This window comes from Camelina sativa, chromosome 9, assembly GCF_030686135.1.
Source record: "Camelina sativa cultivar CO46 ecotype springtype chromosome 9, ASM3068613v1".
Lineage (NCBI taxonomy): Eukaryota > Viridiplantae > Streptophyta > Magnoliopsida > Brassicales > Brassicaceae > Camelina > Camelina sativa.
In genome coordinates, this window is record NC_141888.1 from 42,161,280 (window position 1) to 42,186,399 (window position 25,120).

At 33.4% G+C, this 25,120-nt stretch overlaps 5 protein-coding genes and 1 pseudogene across 7 annotated transcripts; 3 read left to right on the forward strand and 3 right to left on the reverse strand.

Annotated features, from left to right (window-relative positions):
• The first annotated feature begins 1,194 nt into the window (after positions 1–1,194).
• On the forward strand, positions 1,195–2,948 carry LOC104716044 (eukaryotic translation initiation factor-like). Its single transcript, XM_010433389.2, has 4 exons — positions 1,195–1,748; positions 1,899–1,983; positions 2,101–2,448; positions 2,536–2,948. Exons 1-4 carry the CDS (start codon positions 1,639–1,641, stop codon positions 2,836–2,838), a joined length of 846 nt encoding a protein of 281 aa, XP_010431691.2. The 5' UTR covers positions 1,195–1,638; the 3' UTR covers positions 2,839–2,948.
• A 3,542-nt stretch (positions 2,949–6,490) lies between these two features.
• LOC104714580 (uncharacterized) lies at positions 6,491–7,542 on the reverse strand. The gene has a single exon (XM_010431993.3). The coding sequence runs from the start codon at positions 7,533–7,535 to the stop codon at positions 6,789–6,791; it is 747 nt and encodes a 248-aa protein (XP_010430295.2). The 5' UTR covers positions 7,536–7,542; the 3' UTR covers positions 6,491–6,788.
• A 1,630-nt stretch (positions 7,543–9,172) lies between these two features.
• Positions 9,173–11,267, reverse strand: LOC104714581 (uncharacterized). The gene is made up of 2 exons (XM_010431994.3): positions 10,732–11,267; positions 9,173–9,841 (listed from the first exon to the last, which is right to left on the reverse strand). The coding sequence occupies exons 1-2, from the start codon at positions 11,114–11,116 to the stop codon at positions 9,357–9,359; spliced, it is 870 nt and encodes a 289-aa protein (XP_010430296.1). The 5' UTR covers positions 11,117–11,267; the 3' UTR covers positions 9,173–9,356.
• Positions 11,268–12,248: 981 nt separating this feature from the next.
• LOC104714582 (phosphatidate cytidylyltransferase 1) lies at positions 12,249–15,884 on the reverse strand. 3 transcript variants are annotated; one of them, XM_010431996.3, is made up of 13 exons: positions 15,601–15,820; positions 15,339–15,393; positions 15,131–15,256; positions 14,778–15,034; positions 14,536–14,687; positions 14,291–14,432; positions 13,953–14,109; positions 13,793–13,840; positions 13,620–13,706; positions 13,218–13,346; positions 13,074–13,130; positions 12,769–12,852; positions 12,249–12,672 (listed from the first exon to the last, which is right to left on the reverse strand). In XM_010431996.3, the coding sequence occupies exons 3-13, from the start codon at positions 15,203–15,205 to the stop codon at positions 12,598–12,600; spliced, it is 1,263 nt and encodes a 420-aa protein (XP_010430298.1). In that variant the 5' UTR covers positions 15,206–15,256; positions 15,339–15,393; positions 15,601–15,820; the 3' UTR covers positions 12,249–12,597. The 3 variants fall into 3 exon arrangements, with proteins under 3 accessions (XP_010430298.1, XP_010430297.1, XP_010430299.1); XM_010431995.3 differs by lacking the exon at positions 15,339–15,393 and having other exon boundaries at positions 15,131–15,274; positions 15,601–15,884; XM_010431997.3 differs by lacking the exon at positions 15,339–15,393 and having other exon boundaries at positions 15,601–15,875.
• Positions 15,885–20,810: 4,926 nt separating this feature from the next.
• Positions 20,811–21,325, forward strand: LOC104716045 (S-protein homolog 7 pseudogene; annotated as a pseudogene).
• A 1,132-nt stretch (positions 21,326–22,457) lies between these two features.
• LOC104716046 (leucine-rich repeat extensin-like protein 2) lies at positions 22,458–25,095 on the forward strand. The gene has a single exon (XM_019230247.2). The coding sequence runs from the start codon at positions 22,589–22,591 to the stop codon at positions 24,800–24,802; it is 2,214 nt and encodes a 737-aa protein (XP_019085792.2). The 5' UTR covers positions 22,458–22,588; the 3' UTR covers positions 24,803–25,095.
• The last annotated feature ends 25 nt before the right edge of the window (positions 25,096–25,120 follow it).

Below are 25,120 nucleotides of genomic sequence, written 5' to 3' on the forward strand. Positions count from 1 at the left end.
CTAGACCCATTCGGGTATTTTAAAAATTCGGGTCGGGTTTTTCGGATCGGGTTTAGATCGGATTTCCGGATTCGGGTATTTTGCCCAGGGCTAAGCTAAATCCTCCTTCATATATGCTTTTTGTGTGTAAATGTACTCGTAATGGAATTGATAGAGAAATTCAAAAACTTAGGTGGGATAGGCCGGTGGAGGTTTGACCTCGGGGCCAATGAGAATTAACTATGTGAGTATTTTTCCTCTATAAAATTGAAATGCTTTTGATATATGTTTGTAATTCCAAAACAAAAATTAACCATACAGCCTAAATGAAGTATATCTTGACGCATATACAGTACTGCGCATATATGTTAGAGCATCTCCAATGGTTCTCTATTTCTTTCCCTCCAATGGTTCTTTATTTCTTTTCCTAAACTCTATTATAGAGTAATTTTTACTCCAATGCATCTCTATTTTTATCCCTATAATAGAAATTGCTATTTTTTCTCTATTTTTAGGGGAACTCTATTTTTTCCTCTATAAATAGAGGTGAACTATTTTATTTGCAAATTAGCCCTTTTAATCCTTAACTTCTTTTATTTATGACCAAAATAAATAAAATAAGTTTTGTAAGAACTAATAATAGAAATTTAAGTATAAATATTTATTCTTAAATATTGAGACTACCATTTGCAAAAGATAATTTCTATAAATAATAAAACTTATTTTTCATTTAGTCCATAATAATTATTTTAATACAACAAAAACTAGTAACTTAATAATTTGATAAATTACTTTGGGATCTACCAATATTGCTAAAATATTGTTTAAACAAACCAAATGAAGTAGATGGAGAAGGAGCTTGTTAGTTTGCAATTCTTATAAATAAAAATAATAATTTTATGAAAGTGTTACAAAAATTAAAGTAAACTGGGTTAGTTTGTAATTCTTATAAATAAAAGGTATTAATTGTAAAATAAAAATAGTATATATTTGGAATATTCTTTTTTAGAGAAAAAAATAGGGAAAACTATTGGAGCAAAATTCATCTTTATTATAGAGATCCTCTATTATAGAGGAAAAAATAGAGAAAACCACTGGAGATGGTATTAAAGAAAGCCAAATTGAGTATGGATGTTCCCGTCTTCTTATCTTATGCTTCGACTTGGAGATCCTAGAGATTAACTACGAAACGTCAATGGGATTTTAATTATAGCCATGCAAAGCTAAAACCATGGTTACTGTTTATAAGAAAAAACTGTTATTTTTCAAAAACAAGTATTATTTATATAATTTTATAAATAGTAGATGTATATAATTGACATGTTTTATCTTTTTGTTTACATCAATCGTCAAAAAAAAAAAGTTACAGTGGGTCAACGAGAAAGTTATAAGAAACATGGGGAACTAAACCAGTAACTCTCATATTCATTTAAGACACTTGCATGTAATATCTTTATTTCTTTTTCACGTTGTACTTGATCCAGTGTTCAACTAACCGGCGATTCAGTTATCCAGGTCCGATTTTTCCATGAACATTGATGCATGGGGAATATTCACCCATTATCAATATTGGACACGTTTCCACTGCTTTGGCCACTCGTTTCTATATATATTTCAGATTCGTCTATCCTTTTTACCAAAACGTAATCAAGATCATAGATGACAGAAAAAAACATAGAAGATGATGCGACGTTGATTTGTTTCCGATCTACAGTACTGTTGCAAGATTGGATAACATATAACGCATTTGCTTTGGAAGAAAAAAGCTGGTAATCAATTCCTCTATTTAGCTACCTTTTTTTTTAACGGAATATTTCGACCTTTAATTTCTCAAATCAGCCATTATTTATTTTCCAAACATCAAATGTTTAGATTTAGCTTGTAATTTTTTTTTTTTTTTTTTTTTTTTGCATGGCCAGGATAATGAGCAGGTTAGCCGAAGATAAATATGTTCGTCTCACTAGACATCTTATCCGTTCTTGCATTACACCTGGTATCTTAAAGGTGCACGCTCTTATCGTAATTAGTTATTAAAGCATGTATACATCACGTCATATTTAAAATTACATGCAAGAATTAATTATATAAACGAGATGATTTTGTGTTTTCTTTTCTCTGAAGCGTGTGACAACCCTTATTTTCGACAAAGCCGTCCTTGAGCCGACTTTTTGCGCTATGTACGCTCAATTGTGCTATGATATTCATGACAGACTACCTAAGTTTCCACCTGAGCCTATTGGTAGTGATGATGATGAGATCACATTCATGAGGGTTTTGCTGAATACAATTCAAATGTTGTTTGATGGAACCGATGAATTAAGCGATGAGATTAGAAAGATGAACGCAGCAGATCAGAAGAAAGACAAGGAAATGTTGTTGAAACTCCGAACTCTAGGAAATCTTCGTTTGGTTGGTGAGCTGTTTTTAAAGCAAACGATTCCAGAAAAGATTGTTCTCCACTTTTTTCAGGTTAACTATTATCATTGCTGTTATGATTCCTGGTTCGTAGAACACATGAACTTGCTTTTATTATCTTCACTTGCTTTTATTCTACAGGAACTTTTGTCGCATGATGAGAAAACGTATCCATCAGAGGAAAAACTTGAAGCCGTCTGTGTCTTTCTCAAGACTATTGGCAAAAAGCTTGATGGTTCGAAACTTGTCGATTCATTCTTAGGCTTTAGCTCAAAACAGTACAGCGATTACTTTTTCAGGCGTTTAAAGAGTCTCTCAAGTCATCCTCAATTGAGTAGGCGTATAAAATTTCTAGTTCGGGATATTTTTGATCTGCGGTCAAACAATTGGATTCCCAGCGGGAAAGAGTCATCGTACTACCCTTTAGATGAACATCATATGTAATGTCTATGCTTTTTCACTTTCGAGTATAATCAAAACACAGCATGGCTCTTCTATTAAATTGTACTGCGTATAAATATGCATTTTTAGAAAAGCAAAAGCTTTGTTTTCAACGATTATATAATAGTGAGTGAGTTTCTACCATTAGTAAGAAACCGATACGATGATAAACTAATTAATTATCACTAACCAAGAACAGTTTGAGCTCATAAAATCTCGTAGCTTCTTTGTTTACTCTCTTTGAAGCCAAACTAGAGTGAGCATCATCAACTGATGTCTAAGACCCAATTTAAGAAATGACCAAGGAGTTAATATGAGGTAACAATTAAACAAATGCCGAGAATTAATTAACTTTGGTTTCGGTTTCCATCGCATACTCTTTATTCATGTTTTTTTTCATACTGATCTTCTCACAATAATTAAAGATGATCTATTTTCTCGTTGTTCTTATAATATTTTGAGAATGTTCAGCGTATTAGACCTTTTTCCCTTAATATTACTGAAATTTATCTAGTTTGACAAAGTGTAAAACTTCTGGCAAATTATTTATAGTACTAGATAAATTTAAGATGAACTGTTGTGTTCCGAAGAGTTTGAATTTGTTGGTAGCAGTTTGATGATCAAATGTCCATAGAAGTATGAATCTTAGAAAATAAACTGACGTCAAATTACACTTAATCACATTACGCTGATTTAAGTGAACATCCATGTGCTTTGTTCTAAAATGAACATCATTTTGCTAAACATAGTGTATCATTTGATATCATAATAAAAGACGAAAATTTATACTGACATTTTTCAAATTTATATTTTACATTATGAGTTTTAATCCTAGCTACTTTAGTAGTATTATTAAAAAAAAAAAAAAACAGGTCTCACAGAATTTCATGTTATGTATAGTATGGCTATTTTAATTTCATATTAAGTAGATTAACGAGATATATTTTAAAATGTTTTATAACAAAATTCACATTTATCTTATTCGTCGGTATCTAAATTACCCACGTGATATCATTGGAAAAAAGGATTATCTAACTTATTTTGTTAAACATAGACACTAAAAAGTAAATTTCTCAACGATATGTATGAGAGCTCACTACGTAAGCACGACCTATGTATCACCTCAAACCCCTTTATTATTGATTCAGCGTTGATTAAATAATATGAATTAAACTCGACTGATTGTGAAGTGATATGATAACAATAGATACCTACCAAAGCAAGTTTTCTTAACAAAGGGAGAAGATAGTCTAAAGATTCCTAGTAACAAGCACATAAGTTATAACTAATCATACCTAATTCTATATTTTATCTATTTATCTCTTACTTTGATGTTAATTTATAGTACTATTATTTTTGTAGTGAAATCTTAAAGAATCATGGTTAATCCCTTTTGTCAACACTCTTATGCTTATGATAACTAAAATATTCGTCTATATCATCTAATGGTATATAGCTCGTATGATTACTTAACTTTATTAACGCCAATAAGTTTTAGCAATTCTTAGTAGTGGTTCGTTGGTGAGAAAAAAAAAGTCAGAGAGGACCATTTGAGCGGTAAACTTCTGGCAAATTATTTATAGTACTTTGGGTCAGTGTTCTCAACCATTTTCTTTTGTCTTCTACCATATATATTAGAGTTTCAAAGTTTATCATCTCATTAGGTTAAGTTTATCATCTCATATTTGGCCCTTTTATGATGTAATAAAAAAAGCCTCACAAAGACAAAACGTATATGTTACAACTTACAACGGAGTTGCTTTTTGGGCTGATTTGGTCAGAACATAGAGTTCGTATTGCAAAAGCTTATAGTAGCGATTTCTATTTGGCAAAAAAAATTCTTGTTCAAATTGAGACACGACGTCGTCAAGAATATTTCACCTTGTGAGGAAAAACCAATTTTTGTTGACCTAAACTTATTACAGATTCAAAGATTTCATGGTCTAGTTCACGACAAATGATGCTGGTGTATACAAAGAAAATTGACATGTTTCACGACTCTTGACAATATTTCAGACGTACGATAAGTGTATATCGACTGTCAAGATGTAAAATAAAACAAAATGTCAAGATGCTCGTGATGACCAAAAACAAGACGGAGTCAAAGACAATGTATTGACTTTTGTAGTACGAAATAGAAACCTTTCAAACACGTCTCATGCCGTGACAAGCATCTTTTCTTCTAAGCTCTAAGGCTCTAACACTACACTAAAAATTAAGATTAAAACAATCAATAATAAGTCTAACCACTAATAGTTCTAAAGAAAAAAAACCTAGTGTTAGTAACCACAACCACATTAACTTAGGATAAACAAACACCGTAACGAGAATAAAGGCAAACTGAAACCTAAATTCAATTTGGTTACGGTTACAATTTTAGGGGTGTATGTCCCAGTTTATGATTCGAAATGTATTTAGAGCAATCTTTGATATTCAAAAGCGGCGGACGGGTTCAAGAAAGTATATTTTTTTAAAGTGTCTATTTAATTACCCCCACATACAGTATTGGTAACCATCTTTTTATGTCGAGAAAAGTGTTGTTACACCGAGACAAGAGCCACATTGTCTCTTCTTTATGTATTTTATTCGTGAAACTCAATTTTGGAATATGCTCATTTCCAGGATCAAAGTACCAATTCATTGTATTTGTTGATTAAGCATTCGACCGAATCTCTATGCAATCGTGACACTTTGTGATGAACAATCTTGAACTCGATCGTCCATTAAAACATTCAAAATGAGATATCCAGATGTTATTAGATTGGGGTGTGGAATCACTATATTTATGGATATGATCTATTGACGTAGCATCCTATATATTAAATTATGCTTTTGCACTTTGGAACAAAAGAAATATCAACTAAATCTTCATTGGAGTTATATACATGAGAATAATGAAAGTATAAAATTCCAAATAGTTAGGTGATGTTTTAACGTAATTGTACAAATTCATGTTCATGGGAAGCATAAAAAGTGTTTGTTGGTGGTGGTGGCCGGCACACCAGATTTTTTGGACATGCATATAACTATTATTGTATGTAATGTGTGTACGTGATTATACTTATAGCCTAACTCATAATTCATATAGTTTCACTTTATATTATATATGGCCTAACTCATAAGTCGTATGGCTTTATATTAGTTAACTCATAAGGTTATCATTTTTTTTTTTTTCGAAATTGGGTTTAATAATTTGACGATGGATATATACAACTATACAAGCATATGCATCAAAAATACCTTTACGTATTTATCTATTTTTTCATCTTGTAATTATCTGTTTTTCTTACTAGTTTTTAATCTGACTTTTAAGTCAAACATATGTTATTGGCTTATTGCATCAAAAATACCTTACGTATTTTTTTCCTACAGGGGGAACTGCTAGTTTACATTTATCAAAATTTTAGCAACAACGATGTTTTACAAAAAAAAAAGATGCTTAACTTTTGGTAAGTACATACACAGTGACTACTGAATAATTGGTTGGAATTCAGTATACACAGTGACCATAACTTTTACCAAAAGTTTAGCAACAACAACTTTTTTTTTTTTTTTTTTTGTGATTCTATAGTTTGTTTTTCTTTTCTTCTAATTTTTACGATTCCACGATTGATCAGAGCCAATCAGAAAGTTAAAGTGGGAATACTTAAAAGAGTACTGCAAATTATTTCCTATGATACACATTTATTTCATTTAGATACACAGTGAGTACTTGTGCTAGAAAATTACAGGGTAATTAAACATCTAATTTTACGGGTAGTAAAAGCCTTCAAAAAGAAAAAAAAAATTAAGAAAGTAAGAAAATGTAAAAGAAAAGAAAGCAAAATAAAATTTCTGGAAAAAAAAACTTTTGAGCCAGAAATAAAATTTTTACAAAAATAAACCATAGTTGAATATCTTGTGTCATTTTTGAAATTTAGCCATTTTTTCTATCAAAATGTTTGGAAATTTCCTTAGCCCCAAACACCTAAAAATCTCTGACCAATGAAACTCAAAACCTTTCCAACGGAGGAGCCTTTCTCCTTCTCCTTCTCCGCCTCTTCACCGCCGCAATTCCCATCTTTCACCGAGTCACCACCATCAAACTCGGTAGAACTCGAACCCAACTCACTGAGTCGACTCGTTCCGACAGATTCGACTCGTCCATTAGCTTTTCCCGATCGCTTTCTCCGATCTTTTTTCTTCTTCTTCATCTCAAGACTGTCTTCGTATGCGTCGATGATCTCGTGGATGAGTTGTCGACTCGGCGACGAGTCCCATCTGACCCAGTAACTCGTGTAGCAGCTGAAACAATCGCATACGAAAAGAGGAGAGTGATGATTCTTATTATTATTATTATCTTCTTTGCTTGCTTTGTTGGTTTTGCTTTTCTTGATACGATTCGAGTCTCCTGAGTTTGAGATGAGGTAAGCAAGAACTTCACGATCCTCCACCGAAAGAGCCGCCACGAGAGAGAGGATAGCTATAGGGAGGAGAGACAGAAACTGGTCTTCGTCGGTCTTTATCGCCGTTGCCGGCGATGGATGAACGGTTCCTTTCCGGCAAAGTTTCTTCATAGAGAGAGAGAGAGATGAGAGAAAGAGAGAGAGAGAAGAGTCTTTTCTTGAGGAATGAGTCTGATGAGACTTTGAAATCTCGAAAGGTTCTTTTTTTATTTTCTTGACGACCAATTTTGAAAGGTAAAGCCTAATTAATTTCATTTTATCTTCTAAAGTACTATTTTATTCAAATAACAATAACAAAAAAAATAAAAGTGTGTGGATAATGGATAGGTTTATAAAAACCAAAATTCACATGTAAAATTGTTTGATATTCCCTCTAATTACCAGAATATGATCTGTCATTGCATTACCAATAACACGTAATGATTAGCAATTTTCATCAATGTTAGTAGAGTGACACAATGTTTTGTGTCATTATTGTACCAGTATATAGAAATTATTTTTGGTTTTTAATGTTAAGTTGACACTTGATAAACGAAAAAAAAAAATAATTTGGAAGGAAACACTATTAAATGGTGATTACTGATTACAAATGTTTCTCTTATCATTATTGTTTTAATCACGTCTGATCATTTGCTCAAAAAAAAAAAAAAAAAAAAAATCACGTCTGATCTTTTGACCCTTTTTCAAGTAAACTTCTCTGTGTTTCAAAGAAGGGATCATTTGATTGTTGACATAATATTGGATTTTTTTTTCTTTGCGCAGAATTAAAATTTCTTTTGTAATTTTTTGAAGAATTATATGATAATGGTTAATTAATCCAGGTTTTTTAATACGATTAAATTATATGTGAAGCTTAGAATCATGCATCTACGTTTGGTAAAAGAAATAGAGCACAAATGTTTTGCTGTAGTGTTACTGTTGCGTTTTTTTTTCTTTTAATTCATTATTTTCCTGCATTTTTTGGACTTTTTTTTCGTCGTTTTAAGGTTAATTCTATTGCAAAAGATTCAAAATTTTACGGAGGGGAGTTTTTGACCTGGTGGTCAACACCAAGATTTCAGTGAGAACTTATACAGCGGTAGTTTTTGACTGGTGGTTGACCATTGTCTTTCCATGTTTTAAAAGTCTGTCACACGTTACTGGCCCATATGATCGGTATATCAATGGGCTAGGCTTAACAGTCGAAAGAGTCTATTGGTAATCGAAAGCAAACAGCGTTTAAGCGTATGATATGAAGTCTTGTGTTGTTGAGTCGGAGAACCCACCTTTAATTCAAGGCAATAATCAATAATGTATAACTGTTTGAATTTGCACGGCATTGAGATGACAGAAAAAGTGATATGGGTTACCCTATACTGCTCACATTCGTTTTAAATTATATGTTTTTCTGTTATGAACAAAAAAAAAGCTTAGTTACTATTTTAAACTTTGATTTAGATTAAACGTCATTTCTATTTTTAGTATACTTTTAAAACAGATATATCAGTTTTATCCCTATTATTTGTATGTGCTAGCCGATAAACACGATATAATATAAATGAAAAACACACTTTGCCGTAAAAAACACTCACAAACATTTTTCTTCCCCTTTTTTTTTGGGGTAGGCAAAACGCCAAAATACCATTCACATTATAAAACAGTCGTCTCTCTTTGACTAGATTTGTGTTGAACATTGTAAATAAACGAAAACAAATCTGACTTGGTAAGTTTATCTTAACCCGTTCCGAAATGCCATCTCTTAACTCGGATTTCTAACATTATGTTTATGCATCTTAATCATGCAACTCAGTACGATTTTTTGTTACTTAGTATATGCTCGTTTGATAAGCGATGGTGGCTACTGTGACTGAACTAATTAGTGGTTGCTAGTTTGTTCAACGACACAACAACTATGAAACAAACAACAAAATATATCGAACAATTTGCTTAACCTTGAGCTTATACATAGTTACATACTTTTATTAATTTGCTTACCAAAATCACCAAAAATTATCACTATTTACAAACAAAACCCAACATTAATTTACATTTAGCTAAAGAACTCAAAAAATTGCAACATTTTTTATTTTTAAATTTTTACACTTCAACTCCACTAGCGTTAAAAGCAACCGAGAGCTGACCAACCATAACCTTAAGACCTTTCGTTTCCCAAAACTCTTCCTTGCAACCCTTAAATGCAGCCGTATCATTACTATCAACCATTTCGTAATTTGTTGCTGTCGTTGAGGTTCGTTTATACAAACTAAACCACTTAGCTTGCATGTAACCGTTTCTCCTCCACGGTGGCACGTGGATCCCTACGTGCTTCATGGACCGTCTCATCTCGTGGCACATGATCCTCACGAGATATTTCAGCTCCTCCGAAGTTCCCACGAAGACACGTGGCACTTGGCTTAGTATTGAAAGGTACCTTTTCGTTGGTCGGGCTATCTCAAATTCTCCAGCAAGGTTTGTCTCGACGATGTATCGATTACAATGATCCCCGTCGCATCTAACGTCGACGTACTCGTATTTTCCGGCGGTGTACTTGCCGGATCTCTCCCAGCGCGACTTGCATAGACCTATAACACGGTGAGGGTTAATAATTGCCATTTAATATACATATAGTACAACTTATTTCAACTACCCAAGTGAAATATGGAGAAGTACAACTTTATAGTATAACATATCGTACAAGTACTTAAAGTATTTCAAGTACGACGCCAAGTGAAATATGAAGTGGAGTTAGGGGTCCTTTTTCTAAAAATCGAAGTACTAAACAGTTGCACGTACGAATCATAGATGCCGACATTTTAGAAATAACATTTGACTACTTGCGGCAAAAAGAGAATTAGGAAAAAAATGAAGGAAAAAAAAAGAGATCCAATTTTACTACTATACTACAAAAAGAGAACTTTTAAAAAATCAAATTTGACTACTAGACCCCAAACTTTTGTTAACTCAAAAAAAAGATAACTTAAAATACAGAATCATTTAGTTCAAAAAAAAAAATACAGAATCATTAAACTATTGAAGAAGTTGAGCAAACTATATTACAAAAGATATGTTGCATAAACTAATTTATTATTTTTATAAATTACAAGAATTGAAATTTTCTTGTACACGTACGACGTTCAAGGTGATAATAACATCATATAGTGGGTGAAAAACACTAAAAAGTGGGAAATGAAAAAAAAATAATGGTGGAAATGAAACTAAGATGGAAATAAATCTAGATTTAACTTAAAACACAAAGAAAGAGATAAACAAAAATAATATAAGTTGATCATTAAAACTTGTAAAATCACGAAATTATTAAACACAAATCACAATTCTACATAATATATGTAATTTCCCCTTAGTTTACCTATATATAAACCCATAATTCATTAAAAAAAAAACTAGTAATCCCACCTTCAAAAAATAAATATGTAAATTCCAATATAATTCATATAGAGTAGATTATATGTACCTGCATCAAAACCCTTGTTACGTAGAAAAGCCATCAACTGACGCTTAGGAGAACTAATATCTCCGACGAACAACGTTTCAGCAACCTCCGTCGCCACCGCCACTATTCTCATCCGCTCTTCGCTGTCGGATAAGCCTTCTAAAAGCTTCCCTAACCTCTCCTTCACATCATCCAAATCATTGTCATCGGAAGAAGAATCCATTTCTTGTACCACCACCGGTAATACTATTTGTCCCTCTCTCTCCATGAACGATGCGACCATATCCGAAAGATCCGGCGAATGATCGCTTCCGCTACTGTTATCATCACACGGCGGACGTAAATGCGCCGCCGCCATGTTGAAAGCCGACTCAGTTCTCTTGAATCTTCCCTGAATCTCCACCATCTCTATTTTTTTGTCCTTTTGATGATACCATGATTCGGAGAATTTATAACGTAATATTTAGAGATCCCTAATATTTATACATAGCTATTTTAACGTTTAGCAGTGAGAGAATTAAACGGAGTAAACGACAAAATGATAAAAAGATGACGACAGAGTGGTGAAATAATGTGACAAGTATGAGAAAAAGTATACTCAATTAGGTGTGGAGCTATAACGCCGTTAATGTAATGTTCCTTTAAAACTTTCATGTATTTAGAGATAATTGTGAAATGTAGGTGGTTAAGTACTAGATAATTCTTCATTTTATTATCACACAATAGCGTCTAGATTCACTTTGTATCAAAATAAAATCTTCAAATTGTTACTCTTTTCTTATGAATTTAAGTTGTTGCTAAATTTTATCAGATTTATCTCTATATATAAAATAAAAATTTGCATTTTATTATCAATTTTTTATATAAGGCCAAAAGAAGAAGTTTCAACAATTGACCAAAGTTTAAAGTATACGACAAAAGAACATTAGTTAATTGTGTTGGATTGGATTTGCTCTTCTTATTTTGGTTCTATTCCGATGTACACGTCAGATAATAATGGGCTTATCAGATGCTGACGTGGATATATACTGGCGTGTTTAGTCTAAGATGCCGGCGCGTGAACACACGTGACAGGCAACAAGTGAGTCCAAGGTTAACATGTGATTGTCACGTGAAGAGATGTGATCACCTTGCGTTTGTTTTTTTTCTTTTACTTTTGCTCGTTATTATCTTTAGATGCGGAAATTAGAAGCAGGCTTTTCTAAACTCACTAGACGTCTAGGTTCAATGTATTTGGTGCACAAGTATATATATATTCTGAGTAAATACATTATGTAAGTCAGTAAATACCATTAACTTTGTTGTTATAGTCATATAATAATGGTATTATATAAACTACTATAGTACTAAAAAAAAAGAGTTGTAATCGCATTTGGACCTGAATATAAAAGCATAAAGCATTTTTGCGGACGTACTTATCTCCAAATTAACAATGTAGGCCTTATATCCAAAGCCCATAAGAGTACCTCCTTATCAATACGTCATCGTTTTGGTGCAGTCCATCAAGAAACACATAATAAAAAGAATCATCAGACAGATAAAACCAAATAATGATGTTTAGATTGAACCAATATACAAAATACAAATAAAACCACCAAAAGCTACAAGTTAAGTAGATAGAAGAAGATACAACTTCCTTCAAATCCTATTGTATCATCAAATGAGACTTAAAAAGGATATAAAAAAAAAAACCTTTTCTAATTTTCGACAGATTTCAAGAGGATTTACAATGGCAGGGAAACAAATCTTAACCAATTTCAAATTTATTGTCTCTCTCTAGTAAGGATATTGATAAAAGGATAATCCAGAGTTGTAGAACCTACTTCTTGGAGAATCTGAATCTGAATCTGGAAGAAGAAGAAAAAACAGTTTTGTTGGTAGTGGAAACTATTGAAGCTTCAGCATTTGCCCTAATTTCATGAAGAGAGCTTGTTGTTCCTCGAAGGTAAGGTTCGTCAATATCTACAAATGGAAACCATCACACATGATTGATTTATTTGTCTTAAACTGACTGTTGTTGGTCTTTGGTTGAATACAAAATTCGAGAAGTTTACTTACCTGGTCCAACATTTTGTCAACCGAAACGCTTTGGGAGACTATAAACGACTGGAGATATATGTACGCAAATACTGCCATAACCATCTGTCATAATTGAAAAAAAAAATGAGGTTTGGTTTATGTAAGACCTTTGGTTCATCAGTATATTGGTCTCCATCCACAATTTTTACAGAGAAAACAATAAAGTTTAATCATTACGGTTTCTGCCATTCTCTAATGTGTTGTTGTTCTTAACAAACTCAATTCTACTATCAAAAGACCTGATCATAAACTTATGTAGTGATACTAGTTTCATTGAGAGTTACCTGGCAGTCCATTCTATCTGTGATTCCACCATGTCCTGGAATACTATCACCAAAGTCCTGCAATCACGGTCACGAGTTTTGTTAGAGGTTAGCTGCGTATGTAAAGTGAAGCAAAGCTCAAATTTGGTGATGTTGATTACAGACCTTGATTTTGAATGCTCTTTTAAACCCGCTAGCGAAAAACCCTCCAAAAGGTGCTATGATTGAAGCGAACAAACCGTGGCATAAAGCATGCCACTGAACAGGGAGGACCATAATTTCCTTCCAAGGAAACTGCACAAGTGTAGTAAGAAGCTGAGAAACCTTAGGAATTTTTTTCTTAATAACGGAAAAGCCTACTGCTCAGTTTAATACTACTATTGTTTTGTTGTAAGTCATCACTAGCTATTGTCCATTAGAATTGTCAGAATCTAATTCTCTTCAAGAGCATTCAATTACACAGGCCTAGAGTTCACACACGAAAAGAGACCTATGTGATTTTGATCATCATAAAGAAGACACCACAGAAGCTTCTTCTAAGCGATGTAACATGATAACAAAGCTTACCCATCCTGGAATCCACGCAGGTAAAGCAAAAGGTTCAGGCTTGAACAATGGATCAGCGTCACATTGTAGCCAGCCAGTGGATAAATCCTGTAGAATGATTCACAGAATTACTATAATATTTCTCAAAGATCGTATTTCTCAGTCAGTGTCATTCTATTTGCTCAATGACTAACCTGTCGCGGGCATGTCAACCATGGGAAACGGCCCAAGACATTTGCGAGCTGAAATATTACACATAAGAACATTTTCAGGCAGAGGGTCGTTGACGATACACAATGAAATTATATAGTCATTCTAATGTGTTATGTGGTGATAGAGGTAGCCAATACTCACAAAAAACGCAGAGATGATAGTTGTCACAGAGGCTCCGACGAATCCCTCCCATGTTTTCTTTGGAGATAGCTTTATTAAGGGTGTTCTTCCAAAGAAGAAACCGAAAATGTAAGCGAAGATGTCATTGATTATAATTAAAGACGCTGGAAGAAGAAACCTGTATTGAAAACCATGAAAATCAGACAATTACATTGCAGCAGAGATGCTCGAGATGTTTGTTAAGCAATAAGCAGTCTCATCATATTTTGGTGACAAACAGAAGAGGATATAATTGATTTCTTAGCAAACATAACATGGAAAAGCATTAACTCATTATGCTGAAATGTGTAAAAGTTTACCAGAAGATGCCTTCAAAAATGTTGGCAACAGTGAAAGATGATTGAGTAAACACGACAATCAAAATCATGTGTGTCCATGCATACTGGCCAAACTGGTACTTGTACATCCTCTTTTTTAATGTCAGAATGAACCATATGAAACCTGTTACAAAGTGGGATATCCCGTAAGCATCAAATACAAGGTGAATCACATAAGGAGTAACAAATAGCCACAAATAGGACAAAAAAGGTGAAGCAACACAAACCTATAATATACAAGGAGTAACAGATAGCCATATGGTATTTGATAAGGCCGCTGACAAGCCGATAAAAGAACTGATCTGCAGTCATGGTATTGGCTAACCGTTGACTAAGGATCCGACCATATACGAAAAGCATGGCAGTGAAAAAGAAGTGCCTGCGTAGAACAGCAAAACGACTTAAGAACATTTTACATCACCTGAGCCATATACTAAGAAGTAAACACGATAAAAGATTCTGACTTTACCAATTGAGCTGTTTAATCCAGGGGAGACATTTATCTTCGGGAGCTTTCCTCAGCAGATTAAACAACTCTTTAGCCATAAAGATTTGAATAACAACAACCATAGCTGTGATATAAAGATGTCCCATGTAGACAACCAAAACAAAACCACCAATCATCCATAACGTGGAGTAAGTCCGGACCATGAAAGATTTGTACTTATTCCGATCATTAACCAACAAAGGAGTCGCCGGATTCACTCTATCCCCATCCAAAACAACCTAACACAAAACCAAAAAATCAGTAAACCCTTTACTTAACATCAATCTTTATCAATGAAGCAAAGAAGAAGAAGAGAGAAGAGAAAGAAACAAAACCTCATTAGAACGTCTCCGATGCCTAAGCCTATGTACTGGTGTTGAAGGTGAACTAGTAACAATCTCTTCTTCCATAGCTTCTTTGAAAAAAAATTTGTGATTTTTTTCCCAGAAAAATCAAAACATCTGTACCCAACAACACAACTTGAACCAAAAACAAAGATTCGTAAATCATTAAAAGTGAGAAATTAGGAAATTTTAGTAAAACCCTATCAGTAGATGTCAACATCTAAGAGATTCCCAAATCACTTGATTGAAAGATTCTGTAACCATTAAAAAAAAAAACTCAGATTCCATCCAAACAACAAAAACTGGGGAGTTTAATCGACGTTGTTAGATTTCGAAGAGGTGGTTTAAATACAACTAAGAAAATTCAAATAGAGTGAAGAAATACCAAAGTGAACTGTGTGAAGTGAACGAATTCGAATTAAAAAGATACAAGAAATTTTGTTATCTCGGGGCATACGTACCTCTATTGAATCCCCAGGAATAGCTTTGGTTTGAAGCGATGCGAACGAGAAGGAGAGATTTGCAGAGAAGCCGAAAAGGTGAAAAAAAAGGAATCGAATAATAATGTTTTTTTTTTTGTGTGAAGCAAAGCAAAGCAGAAGCAGAGAAAATATCAGAAAAGGGGAATCGAATTCTTTTTTTTTTCTTTCCCCTTTTCTCTGGAAGAGAGAGCAAAGCCACGAGAGAGGATTATTAAAAAAAAAACAAAATATTTAATTATTGTTTTTGTGTGACCAAAAAAAACGAATTATTCATTCTGTTTTTTTTTTTTTAATAAGATACTGAAATGGAATTTTTTTTTTTTTTTTTTTTGTGGGTCATATTTCTGAATTTTTCTATTTGTATTCTTGTGAAAAAATGAGTGTAAATTTCTTCTTTTGACAAATTCTTGTGTCAACTATTTCTCATGCTCTTTAACGGTTTTAAATTATTTAGTGTTCTTATATATAATTAAGATTCCATGTAAAAAATTTTAAAAATATTGGTGGTGGTCATTATGATGTATGTACTTAGAAAAATTACAAGGACGAACATTGTTGATAACAGACAAGTCGTTTATGTATATAAATCAGATATTGCAGTTTATGTTTTATGGAAAGTAATCTAGTCGTTTATATAATCAAAGATGGATTTCTTTCAAACATTAAAATTTACTATTTTGATAGTGTGATCGTTATTTGTTTCGTGTATATGTTTTAAATATTTAAATGTACATCGTTGTCGTCAAGACTTGTAACAAGGAATACATTTGAATACTTGCAAATACAAGCCAACTATCATGTAATTTAAAAAAAAAAACTGATGCATAACTTTTCTTTATCCCTTACTTTTATTTTAGTAACAAGTAAATTTACTCATACAAGGAGATTTAGTAACAAGTATCTTCAAATTTAATATCTGATTGTCATGGTTTTGGTTTTTGACCATCATAAAACTTATAATAGACTATTAGATAGTAAGTATTAACTCTGAAAAGATTAGTTAAATGGTAAAAAATACATATTACCCGGTAATTATTATTATAAAAAAAACGAAAATAAGAAGTATATAGTTATTTAAAACAAATATATCTAAACATAATTCTTCAATAAAAAAATATGACATTCAATCAAATTTTTTTAGAAACCAATCAAATTAATACATTTGCATTGTAGTATGTATATCATATCCTTGTCGGAAACCAAACGTTTCTTTTCTTTGTAGTTATAGCATACGTATCGATTGTGTATCGGAAGAACGCAGTCCAGAAAATTTATGGCGTTAACGCCACTACATGTGTTAATCTCTCGGCCCATATGGAATGTGTCTTTCACATTTAATGCAGCTGTCTGCGTCAAGTAAAAAAACTTGGCCACACTTTGACTTATTAGATCATTCTCTCCTTGTTCTGAATACAGACAGTACACTTGCACTTAATTATATAGCATACGATCTTCGCCACGGTTTCGTAAGTTTAAAGAGATCCACACTATTCGAAGGGTTAAATTAATCCTAAAACACTCTTCCGCCGCCAATCTTAATCTAGTTAGATAAGTTCCATTGTCACTTAACCAATGTAGATAGTTTTCATTGTCTTTTGTTGCTAGATAGTAATCATTATCATATAACTCCTCAAGATATATATTTCTACAAAGTTAAAATTTATCAAGCTTAACTGTATATACATTTTTATAACAAAGCCATAAGTGTCAAATATTGGTTTCTTGTGTTTTTTTGTCAAATAATTCTACTTTATAATTAAAAACCAAATGTCTATCACCAAATTTCAAATATCTAGCCTTTACCCTCCCACGGTACTGACCAGTGTTCATTTCCCTGGATGCGCACCCTTCTCTTAATTCCCTTTTCAAAAAGAAAATAATATAGCTAGCCTTTTAGTTTCTTTATATTCAACAAAACATTTATAAAGCTTACATATAGTTTAGTATTTTGTGTTAGTGTAGTTGTGTCAATAACCTATTCCAAGTACACATATTACATTATGTCTTAAATTTTTTAAAAACTATTGTTACAAACTGTTATTCGTTTTATTAAATATATCTTCTGATAATTGCAAAGTAACATTATAAGTGATTTCCAGTTTCATCCACATACCAAGAAAATAATATTAACTATTTTCCAACTAAACTTTTGAATTAAAATAGTAATTTTTAGATTTACTAATTAATCAGGTGCATAATTTTTTTTCTTTTACATCCACCGCATACTAAAAAAGCTAAATGAATTAGCGATGAAAAAAGAGAAGAAATCATAACATTCGAAAAAAATATATATATAACACTAAAACAAAATTAAAAAAAAAAAATTATCCAGAAAATTAGAAAATACATACTTTTCTCATGCTCTTTAACGGTTTTATATTAGTTACTAGTTAGTGTTCTTAGATATAATTAAGATTCCATGTAAAAATTTTAAATATATTGGTGTGTGTCATTATGATGTATGTACTTAGAAAAGTTACAAGGAAGAACATTGTTGATTAAACACAACTTGTTTATATATACAACCAGATATTCCAGTTTAGGTTTTATGGATAGTAATCTAGTGGTTTATATAATCAAAGATGGATTTCTTTCAAACATGAAAATTTACTAAATAACTCTTTTTGATAGTGTAATCGTTAGTTGTTGTCAAGACTTGTTACAAGGAATAATTTTGAATACTTGCAAATACAAGGCAAGTATCATGTAATTAAAAAAAACTGATACATAACTTTTCTTTATCCCTTACTTTTTATTTTAGTAACAAGTAAAAATATACTCATACAAGGCGAGTTAGTAACAAGTATCTTTAAATTCACTATCTGAGTGTCATGGTTTTGGTTTTTGACCATCATAAAACTTAGAATATACTATTAGCAGTAGCTCTGAAAAGATTAGTTAAATGGTAAAAATACATATTACCCGTTAATTATTAAAAAATATATATATATATATATATATAATAAGAAAAATATAGTTATTGAAAACAAATAGATCCAAACATAATTCTTCAATAAGAAAATATGACATTCAATCAACTTTTTTTTTTAGAAAACATTCAAATTAATACATTTGCACTGTAGTATATCATATCCTTGTCGGAAACCAAACGTTTTCTTCTTCTTTATAGTTATTGATTATGTATCGGAAGAACGCAGTCCAGAAAATTTATGGCGTCGTTAACGCCACTACATGTGTTAATCTCTCGGCCCATATGGAATGTGTCTTTCACATTTAATGCAGCTGTCTGCGTCAAGTAAAAAAACTTGGCCACACTTTGACTTATTAGATCATTCTCTCCTTGTTCTGAATACAGACAGTACACTTGCACTTAATTATAGGCTATAGCATACGATCTTCGCCACAGTTTCGTAAGTTTTAAGAGATCCACACTATTCGAAGGGTTAAAGTCCTAAAACACTCTTCCGCCGCCAATCTGATTCTAGTTAGATAAGTTCCACGGTCACTTAACCAATGTAGATAGTTTTCGTTGTCTTTTGTTGCTAGATAGTAATCATTATCATATACTCCTAAAGATATATATTTCTACCAAGTTAAAATTTATCAAGCTTTAACGGTATATTTTTTTTTTTCTAACAAAGCCATAAGTGTCAAATATTGGTTTCTTGTGTTTTTGTCAAATATTTCTACTTCATGATTAAAAACCAAATGTCTATCACCAAATTTCAAATAGCTAGCCTTAACTCTCCCACGGTACTGACCAGTGTTCGATTCCCTGGATGCACACTCTTCTCTTAATTCCATTTTCAAAAGGAAAAGAATAGCTAGCCTTTTCGTTTTCTTTATATTCAACAAAACATTTATAAAACTTATATATAGTTTAGTATTTTGTGTTAGTGTAGTTGTGTCAATAACCTATTCCAAGTACACATATTACATTATGTCTCAAATTTCATAAAAACTATTGTTACAAACTGTTATTCGTTTTATTAAATATATCTTCTGATAATTGCAAAGTAACATTATAAGTGATTTCCAGTTTCATCCACATACCAAGAAAATAATACTCTGAATAAAAATAGTAATTATTAGATTTACTATATAATCAGGTGCATATTTTTTTCTTTTTACATTAAACAATTTAGCGATGAAAAAAAGAGAAGAAAATTATAACAGTAAGATAAAAATAAAAGAAAATTATCCAGAAAATTAGAAAACGCATGCTAATCAGCAGAAAATTACATTCTCGAATTCTAGAATGTTTACTAAGTTTGGTCTTGGAAACAACATGATTGACATAAGTCACATAATGAAGGAGACGCAACGCAAACTTCTTCTTTGCCATTTGCTCATGATTCATTTACCTGACATCATTTTGTATATATTAAGTAGTAAATATGAAATTCTTTGAGAAATAAAATGATTATTCAACATTTGGATATCTCCCAAGTCCCAAGTCCTATCACTATTAGTTTACTTTTTTTGTTTATTAAAATGAAAAAAAAAAGAGAGAAAGGAACCAAATGATCCCAGGGCACATGGGCCTTACCTGTCTCGGCCTGTTTAATTCGATAATTTGTCTTCCAAATATTATAATCCTAAAATTAAATAATCTGATATACACATAATCTGGTATAAAGAAATTTCATTTTCAGATGGTCTCTAGGCTCTACTAATTAAAATCACAACTTTTTCGATATGAGAATAGTACAGATGTAAAAGTAGTATTTTTGATATATAAAAAAATTTGATTATATATATATAATTTTCTCACTTCTCCTTCCGCCACATCAGTATTGATCTTTTTAACTACTCATCATATTAATTTATATCACCTTTTTAATTTGAGTTTTAAATCTTCGTTAGAAACCTAAGTTATATTTAATCCACAAAAAGACCCATAATATGTAATAATTTTCTAATTTTTAGGCCAAAATACTAAACATGACCATCTGTAAATGAAAAACAAAACAAATCGAGCTATCTATCAGTACTATATTTAATGTGCATTAGATTGTATAGTTTGGAACTTAATTATTTAAATACGTTCCTACCCAATTAAATGAGTCAAGTATTTCTTTTAAGTTATTTTTGACTTACGTTTTATACCTAATTTACCTTATAAAATATGCAAGGATATGAAGTCAATTAAACATATATAAATTTCTTGGGTGAATTGAGTTTCAAAAACTGAAACAAAAATTTCAAGAAAAAAATTGTTCGAAACTATGAATACTTTTCTTGTTATAATCATTTTAATTGCTTTGAGTGTTGAATCGAGCAATGCTAGCAAAATGTTTCCAAAAAACCAAGTCCATATCAAAAACTCTCTCGGAAGGAATGATGATCTTCTGAAGATTCATTGTATATCCGATGAAGACGATCTCGGTATTCACTTTGTGCGTCGTCCATACTTATATACATTTAAGTTTGGTGATAAGTTTTTTGGTGGGACTAAGTTTGACTGCACATTATCACATGGAGTTGGATTTAAATCATCTGTTACTTTTACGGCTTATAAACAAAATCCTGATGATTTTATAATAAAATTTGGTAAAACAACGTTTTGGGATGCTAAAGATGATGGGATCTATCTCACAAATGCGGACCATAATGCAAAGTTTATGTATCGTTGGGTAAAATCTTAGTCTTCAAGCCATATTATCTTTTACTTTTTTGTCAATTGATGTCTAGATATAAATTATGAAAAATGATCCTTACTATATTAGATTTTAAAATTATATGCAAAAGCCTAAAATAAATGTTTAAAATGTTCCTCATTTAATTTTTATTTATTTCTAGACAAAACATCATTTTATATCTATCTAAACAAAATTCAACCAATGAGAAAACAATCTGCATAATATCAATTATTAAAAATTAAAACAAATAATAATCTAATTAATTTGTGAGAAAAAAAAAACCATCAATTTTTTAAAAAATAGATAAATCTAAAAAATGATCTAAAAATAGAAGGGAGGGTCCGGAGGGAGTAGTTTATAAAGTGTTCTATAATATATTAATTGGAACAATTTAAACAATGAATAAAGGGAAAAGAAATAGAGAATTTTTTTTTTTTTGTAGAATGAAACTTTCTCGCCGGAGCGTAACTTGACGGCGCCGAAATCAGCGATTAAGTGTGGGTTTAAGCTTTAAGTGGTGAAACAACTCTCTGGTCTCTCTAAATTAGCATTGAATCTTTTGTGATTCGTCATTATCCAATAGATGCTGCTTAAGATAAATGCAGAATGAAGTAAGTTTAAAGCTAGTTTTATGTTGAGTTTACTTCATTTTACCAAATCCGTAGAGCTTTTTTTCTTCTTGTACATTTTAACCTGTCAATAGAGATTTAAGCTCCAAGTTTCTTACAATGCACAAGGATTACATGGAGATACAGCTAACTTAAATAAAACAGAGGAATGCTTTAACCAACAGCTGAGATTTGAACAGTTATGTTCGTTAAAAAAGATCAAAAAGTATATTTGAAGATACTGTATGTTATATATTGTCTCTGACAGACATGCATCCAAGTTATAGCATACATACAGATAGATAGATGTGCATTCATGTCCTTTTAAGAGTTGTACATTTTAAAACCATATTATTTTGAATTATCGAGAAACGCGTTTTAATGTAGGTGCTTTCAGAGAATCTTTGGGGACATGTATCCAAGTTTATACTATATAGAGTTTAAAGTCGGTGACGGTGGCTCCAATCTATGGCCGCGTAATTAAAGGTCAGTCTTTTGTCTCCTCCCTTAGACGTGCCAATCAATATGTCAATATTAAACTATAACACAAATTGATTGATTACTAAATAATTCTATAAGAAATTTAGATACGACTTCTGAGTGTTTTTATTTTATAAACAAGCACATGGAGTTCTTAGATGTCACAAAATTAGTGAGGTAGGGTCTCTTGTCCCATGTGCTAAAAATTACATTTTCTCCCAACAAAAACCTCTTAAGTTTTTCTCAAACTCTCTTTGAAACAAAGCAAAGAAAACAATGTTGTTGTTACCTTCTGCTTCTTCTTCTCTTCGTTTATTCTTCTTTCTCTTCCTCTTGTTCTCCGCTTGTTTCTTGCAGATTAGAGCCGCTGATGATGATGATGATGATGATATAAGCGGTGACGGTATCAAAGTAGACCCAAGTCTCACCTTCGAAAACCCGAGTCTTCGACAAGCCTACATTGCTCTTCAGTCATGGAAACAAGCTATTTTCTCTGATCCTTTTAACTTCACAGCTAACTGGAATGGCTCTGATGTATGTTCCTACAACGGTATCTTCTGTGCTCCTTCTCCTTCTTCGAAAACTCGAGTTGTTGCGGGTATTGATCTTAACCATGCGGACATGGCTGGTTATTTACCACGTGAGCTTGGACTCCTCACTGATCTTGCTCTCTTCCATCTCAACTCAAACCGCTTCTGTGGAGAAGTTCCTATCACGTTTAAACATATGAAGCTTCTCTTCGAGCTTGATTTAAGTAACAACCGTTTCGTTGGGAAGTTCCCTAACGTTGTCTTGTCTTTACCTTCACTCAAGTTCTTGGATCTTCGTTACAACGAGTTCGAAGGCGGTATCCCAGCTAAGCTTTTCGATAAAGAGCTCGACGCAATATTCTTGAACCATAACAGGTTTAGGTTTGGGATACCAGAAAACATGGGAAACTCTCCTGTTTCAGCTCTTGTTCTTGCTGATAACGATCTTGGAGGTTGCATACCTGGTAGTATCGGTTTAATGGGAAAGACTCTTAACGAGATCATCCTCTCTAACGATAACTTAACCGGTTGCTTACCACCACAGATCGGAAACCTCAAGAATGTGACTGTGTTCGACGTCAGCTTCAACAGTTTAAGTGGTCCGTTACCATCAAGCATTGGAAACATGAAGAGTTTGGAACAGCTTAACGTTGCTAACAATAGATTCACAGGAGTTATACCAAGTAGCATTTGTCAGCTCTCTAACCTTGAGAACTTCACTTACTCTTCCAACTTCTTCACTGGCGATGCACCGAGATGCGCAGCTCTTTCGGGAGATGACGTGGCGGTTAATGGCTCGATGAACTGTATTGCTGGTAAAGAACGTCAAAGATCGTCTGAAGAGTGTTCTTCTCCAGCTTCACGTCCTGTTGATTGTAGTAAGTTTGGTTGCAACAACTTTTTCTCTCCTCCGCCGCCACCGTCTTTTAGGATGTCACCTACCGTCCGAGTACTTCCTCCGCCGGCAACACCGCCTCCGTCTTCGAGAATGTCGCCTACTTTTAGAGCAACCCCGCCGCCGCCTTCTTTTAAGATGTCGCCTACTTTTAGAGCAACTCCGCCACCGCCTTCTTCTAAAATGTCGCCTTCTGTCAAGGCGTATCCTCCTCCGCCACCGCCAAAGTATGAGCCATCTCCGCCTCCTCCTCCTTCTTCCGGAATGTCGCCTACCGTGAGAGCATACCCTCCACCGCCCCCGCCGCCACAATCTCCTCCTCCGCCATATATTTACTCATCACCTCCACTGCCGTCGACATCTCCTCCTCCGCCGTATGTCTACTCATCTCCTCCGCCACCTCCGCCCGTAGTTAACTGTCCACCCACAGCACAAAGTCCCTCGCCGCCGCCACCTCCCCAATATTGGCAAACTCCTTCACCAAGGGAATATTATCCATCACCGCCTTACTACCAATACACGTCTTCTCCGCCACCGTCACCACCGGCTACTTACTACGCCGCTCAATCTCCGCCACCGCCGTCTCCGGTATACTACCCACCTGTAACAACAAGTCCTCCTCCACCACCGGTCTACTACACACCGGTAACACATTCTCCTCCGCCACCGCCGGTCTACTATCCGCCGGTTACACAAAGCCCACCTCCGCCACCGCCGGTCTATTATCCGCCGGTTACACAAAGTCCACCTCCGGCACCAGTATATTACCCTCCGGTAACACAAAGCCCTCCACCGCCGCCAGTCTACTATCCGCCGGTGACACAAAGCCCTTCACCGCCGCCACCGGTCTACTATCCTCCGGCAAGCCCAAACCACTCTCCGCCACCACCGGAGTATCTGTCACCACCACCAAAGGGATGCAACGACAGTCCAAGTAACGACCATCACTACCAAACACCAACACCACCTTCTCCGCCGCCTCCAACCTACGAGGACACGCCTCTTCCGCCTATCCGCGGTGTCTCTTACGCGTCACCTCCTCCACCATCAATCCCATACTACTAAGTTCAAACCATGCATCAACTAATGGTTAAACGTGGACACGCTAGTCACGACGATTAAAATTCTTTTGGCTTCGGAACCTATTTGTGTGTTTTGGTTGATACGAGACATTCGAGTTATTTTTTTTTTACCGCGATGAATATTTTGTTCTTTTATTTCTTGATTAAACAGAGAATATGAAGTATATAGTTTCACTTATTTTCCTATTGGTTACCCATCTTTTATATGTATTTTCTTCGATAATGTTCAGTCTATTTATACATTTCTTTCACTTTAGAAGTGAGAAGGTTCTCAAAGTTTGTGTGTTTGCGAAATCTAACA

What these genes read in the sequence shown, in the direction of transcription:
- LOC104714580 (XM_010431993.3), bottom strand. Translation starts at nt 7,535, where the DNA reads ATGAAATTAATTAGGCTTTACCTTTCAAAATTGGTCGTCAAGAAAATA.
- LOC104716046 (XM_019230247.2), top strand. Translation starts at nt 22,589, where the DNA reads ATGTTGTTGTTACCTTCTGCTTCTTCTTCTCTTCGTTTATTCTTCTTT.
- LOC104716044 (XM_010433389.2), top strand. Translation starts at nt 1,639, where the DNA reads ATGACAGAAAAAAACATAGAAGATGATGCGACGTTGATTTGTTTCCGA. An exon ending in GCTTTGGAAGAAAAAAGCTG is followed by an intron (nt 1,749 to 1,898) that starts GTAATCAATTCC and finishes TTGCATGGCCAG; the next exon opens with GATAATGAGCAGGTTAGCCG. An exon ending in TTGTTCTCCACTTTTTTCAG is followed by an intron (nt 2,449 to 2,535) that starts GTTAACTATTAT and finishes TTTATTCTACAG; the next exon opens with GAACTTTTGTCGCATGATGA.
- LOC104714581 (XM_010431994.3), bottom strand. Translation starts at nt 11,116, where the DNA reads ATGGTGGAGATTCAGGGAAGATTCAAGAGAACTGAGTCGGCTTTCAAC. An exon ending in TAACAAGGGTTTTGATGCAG is followed by an intron (nt 9,842 to 10,731) that starts GTACATATAATC and finishes ACCGTGTTATAG; the next exon opens with GTCTATGCAAGTCGCGCTGG.
- LOC104714582 (XM_010431995.3), bottom strand. Translation starts at nt 15,205, where the DNA reads ATGGAAGAAGAGATTGTTACTAGTTCACCTTCAACACCAGTACATAGG. An exon ending in TGGATTAAACAGCTCAATTG is followed by an intron (nt 14,688 to 14,777) that starts GTAAAGTCAGAA and finishes TGTTCTACGCAG; the next exon opens with GCACTTCTTTTTCACTGCCA. An exon ending in TTGACAAAATGTTGGACCAG is followed by an intron (nt 12,673 to 12,768) that starts GTAAGTAAACTT and finishes TTCCATTTGTAG; the next exon opens with ATATTGACGAACCTTACCTT.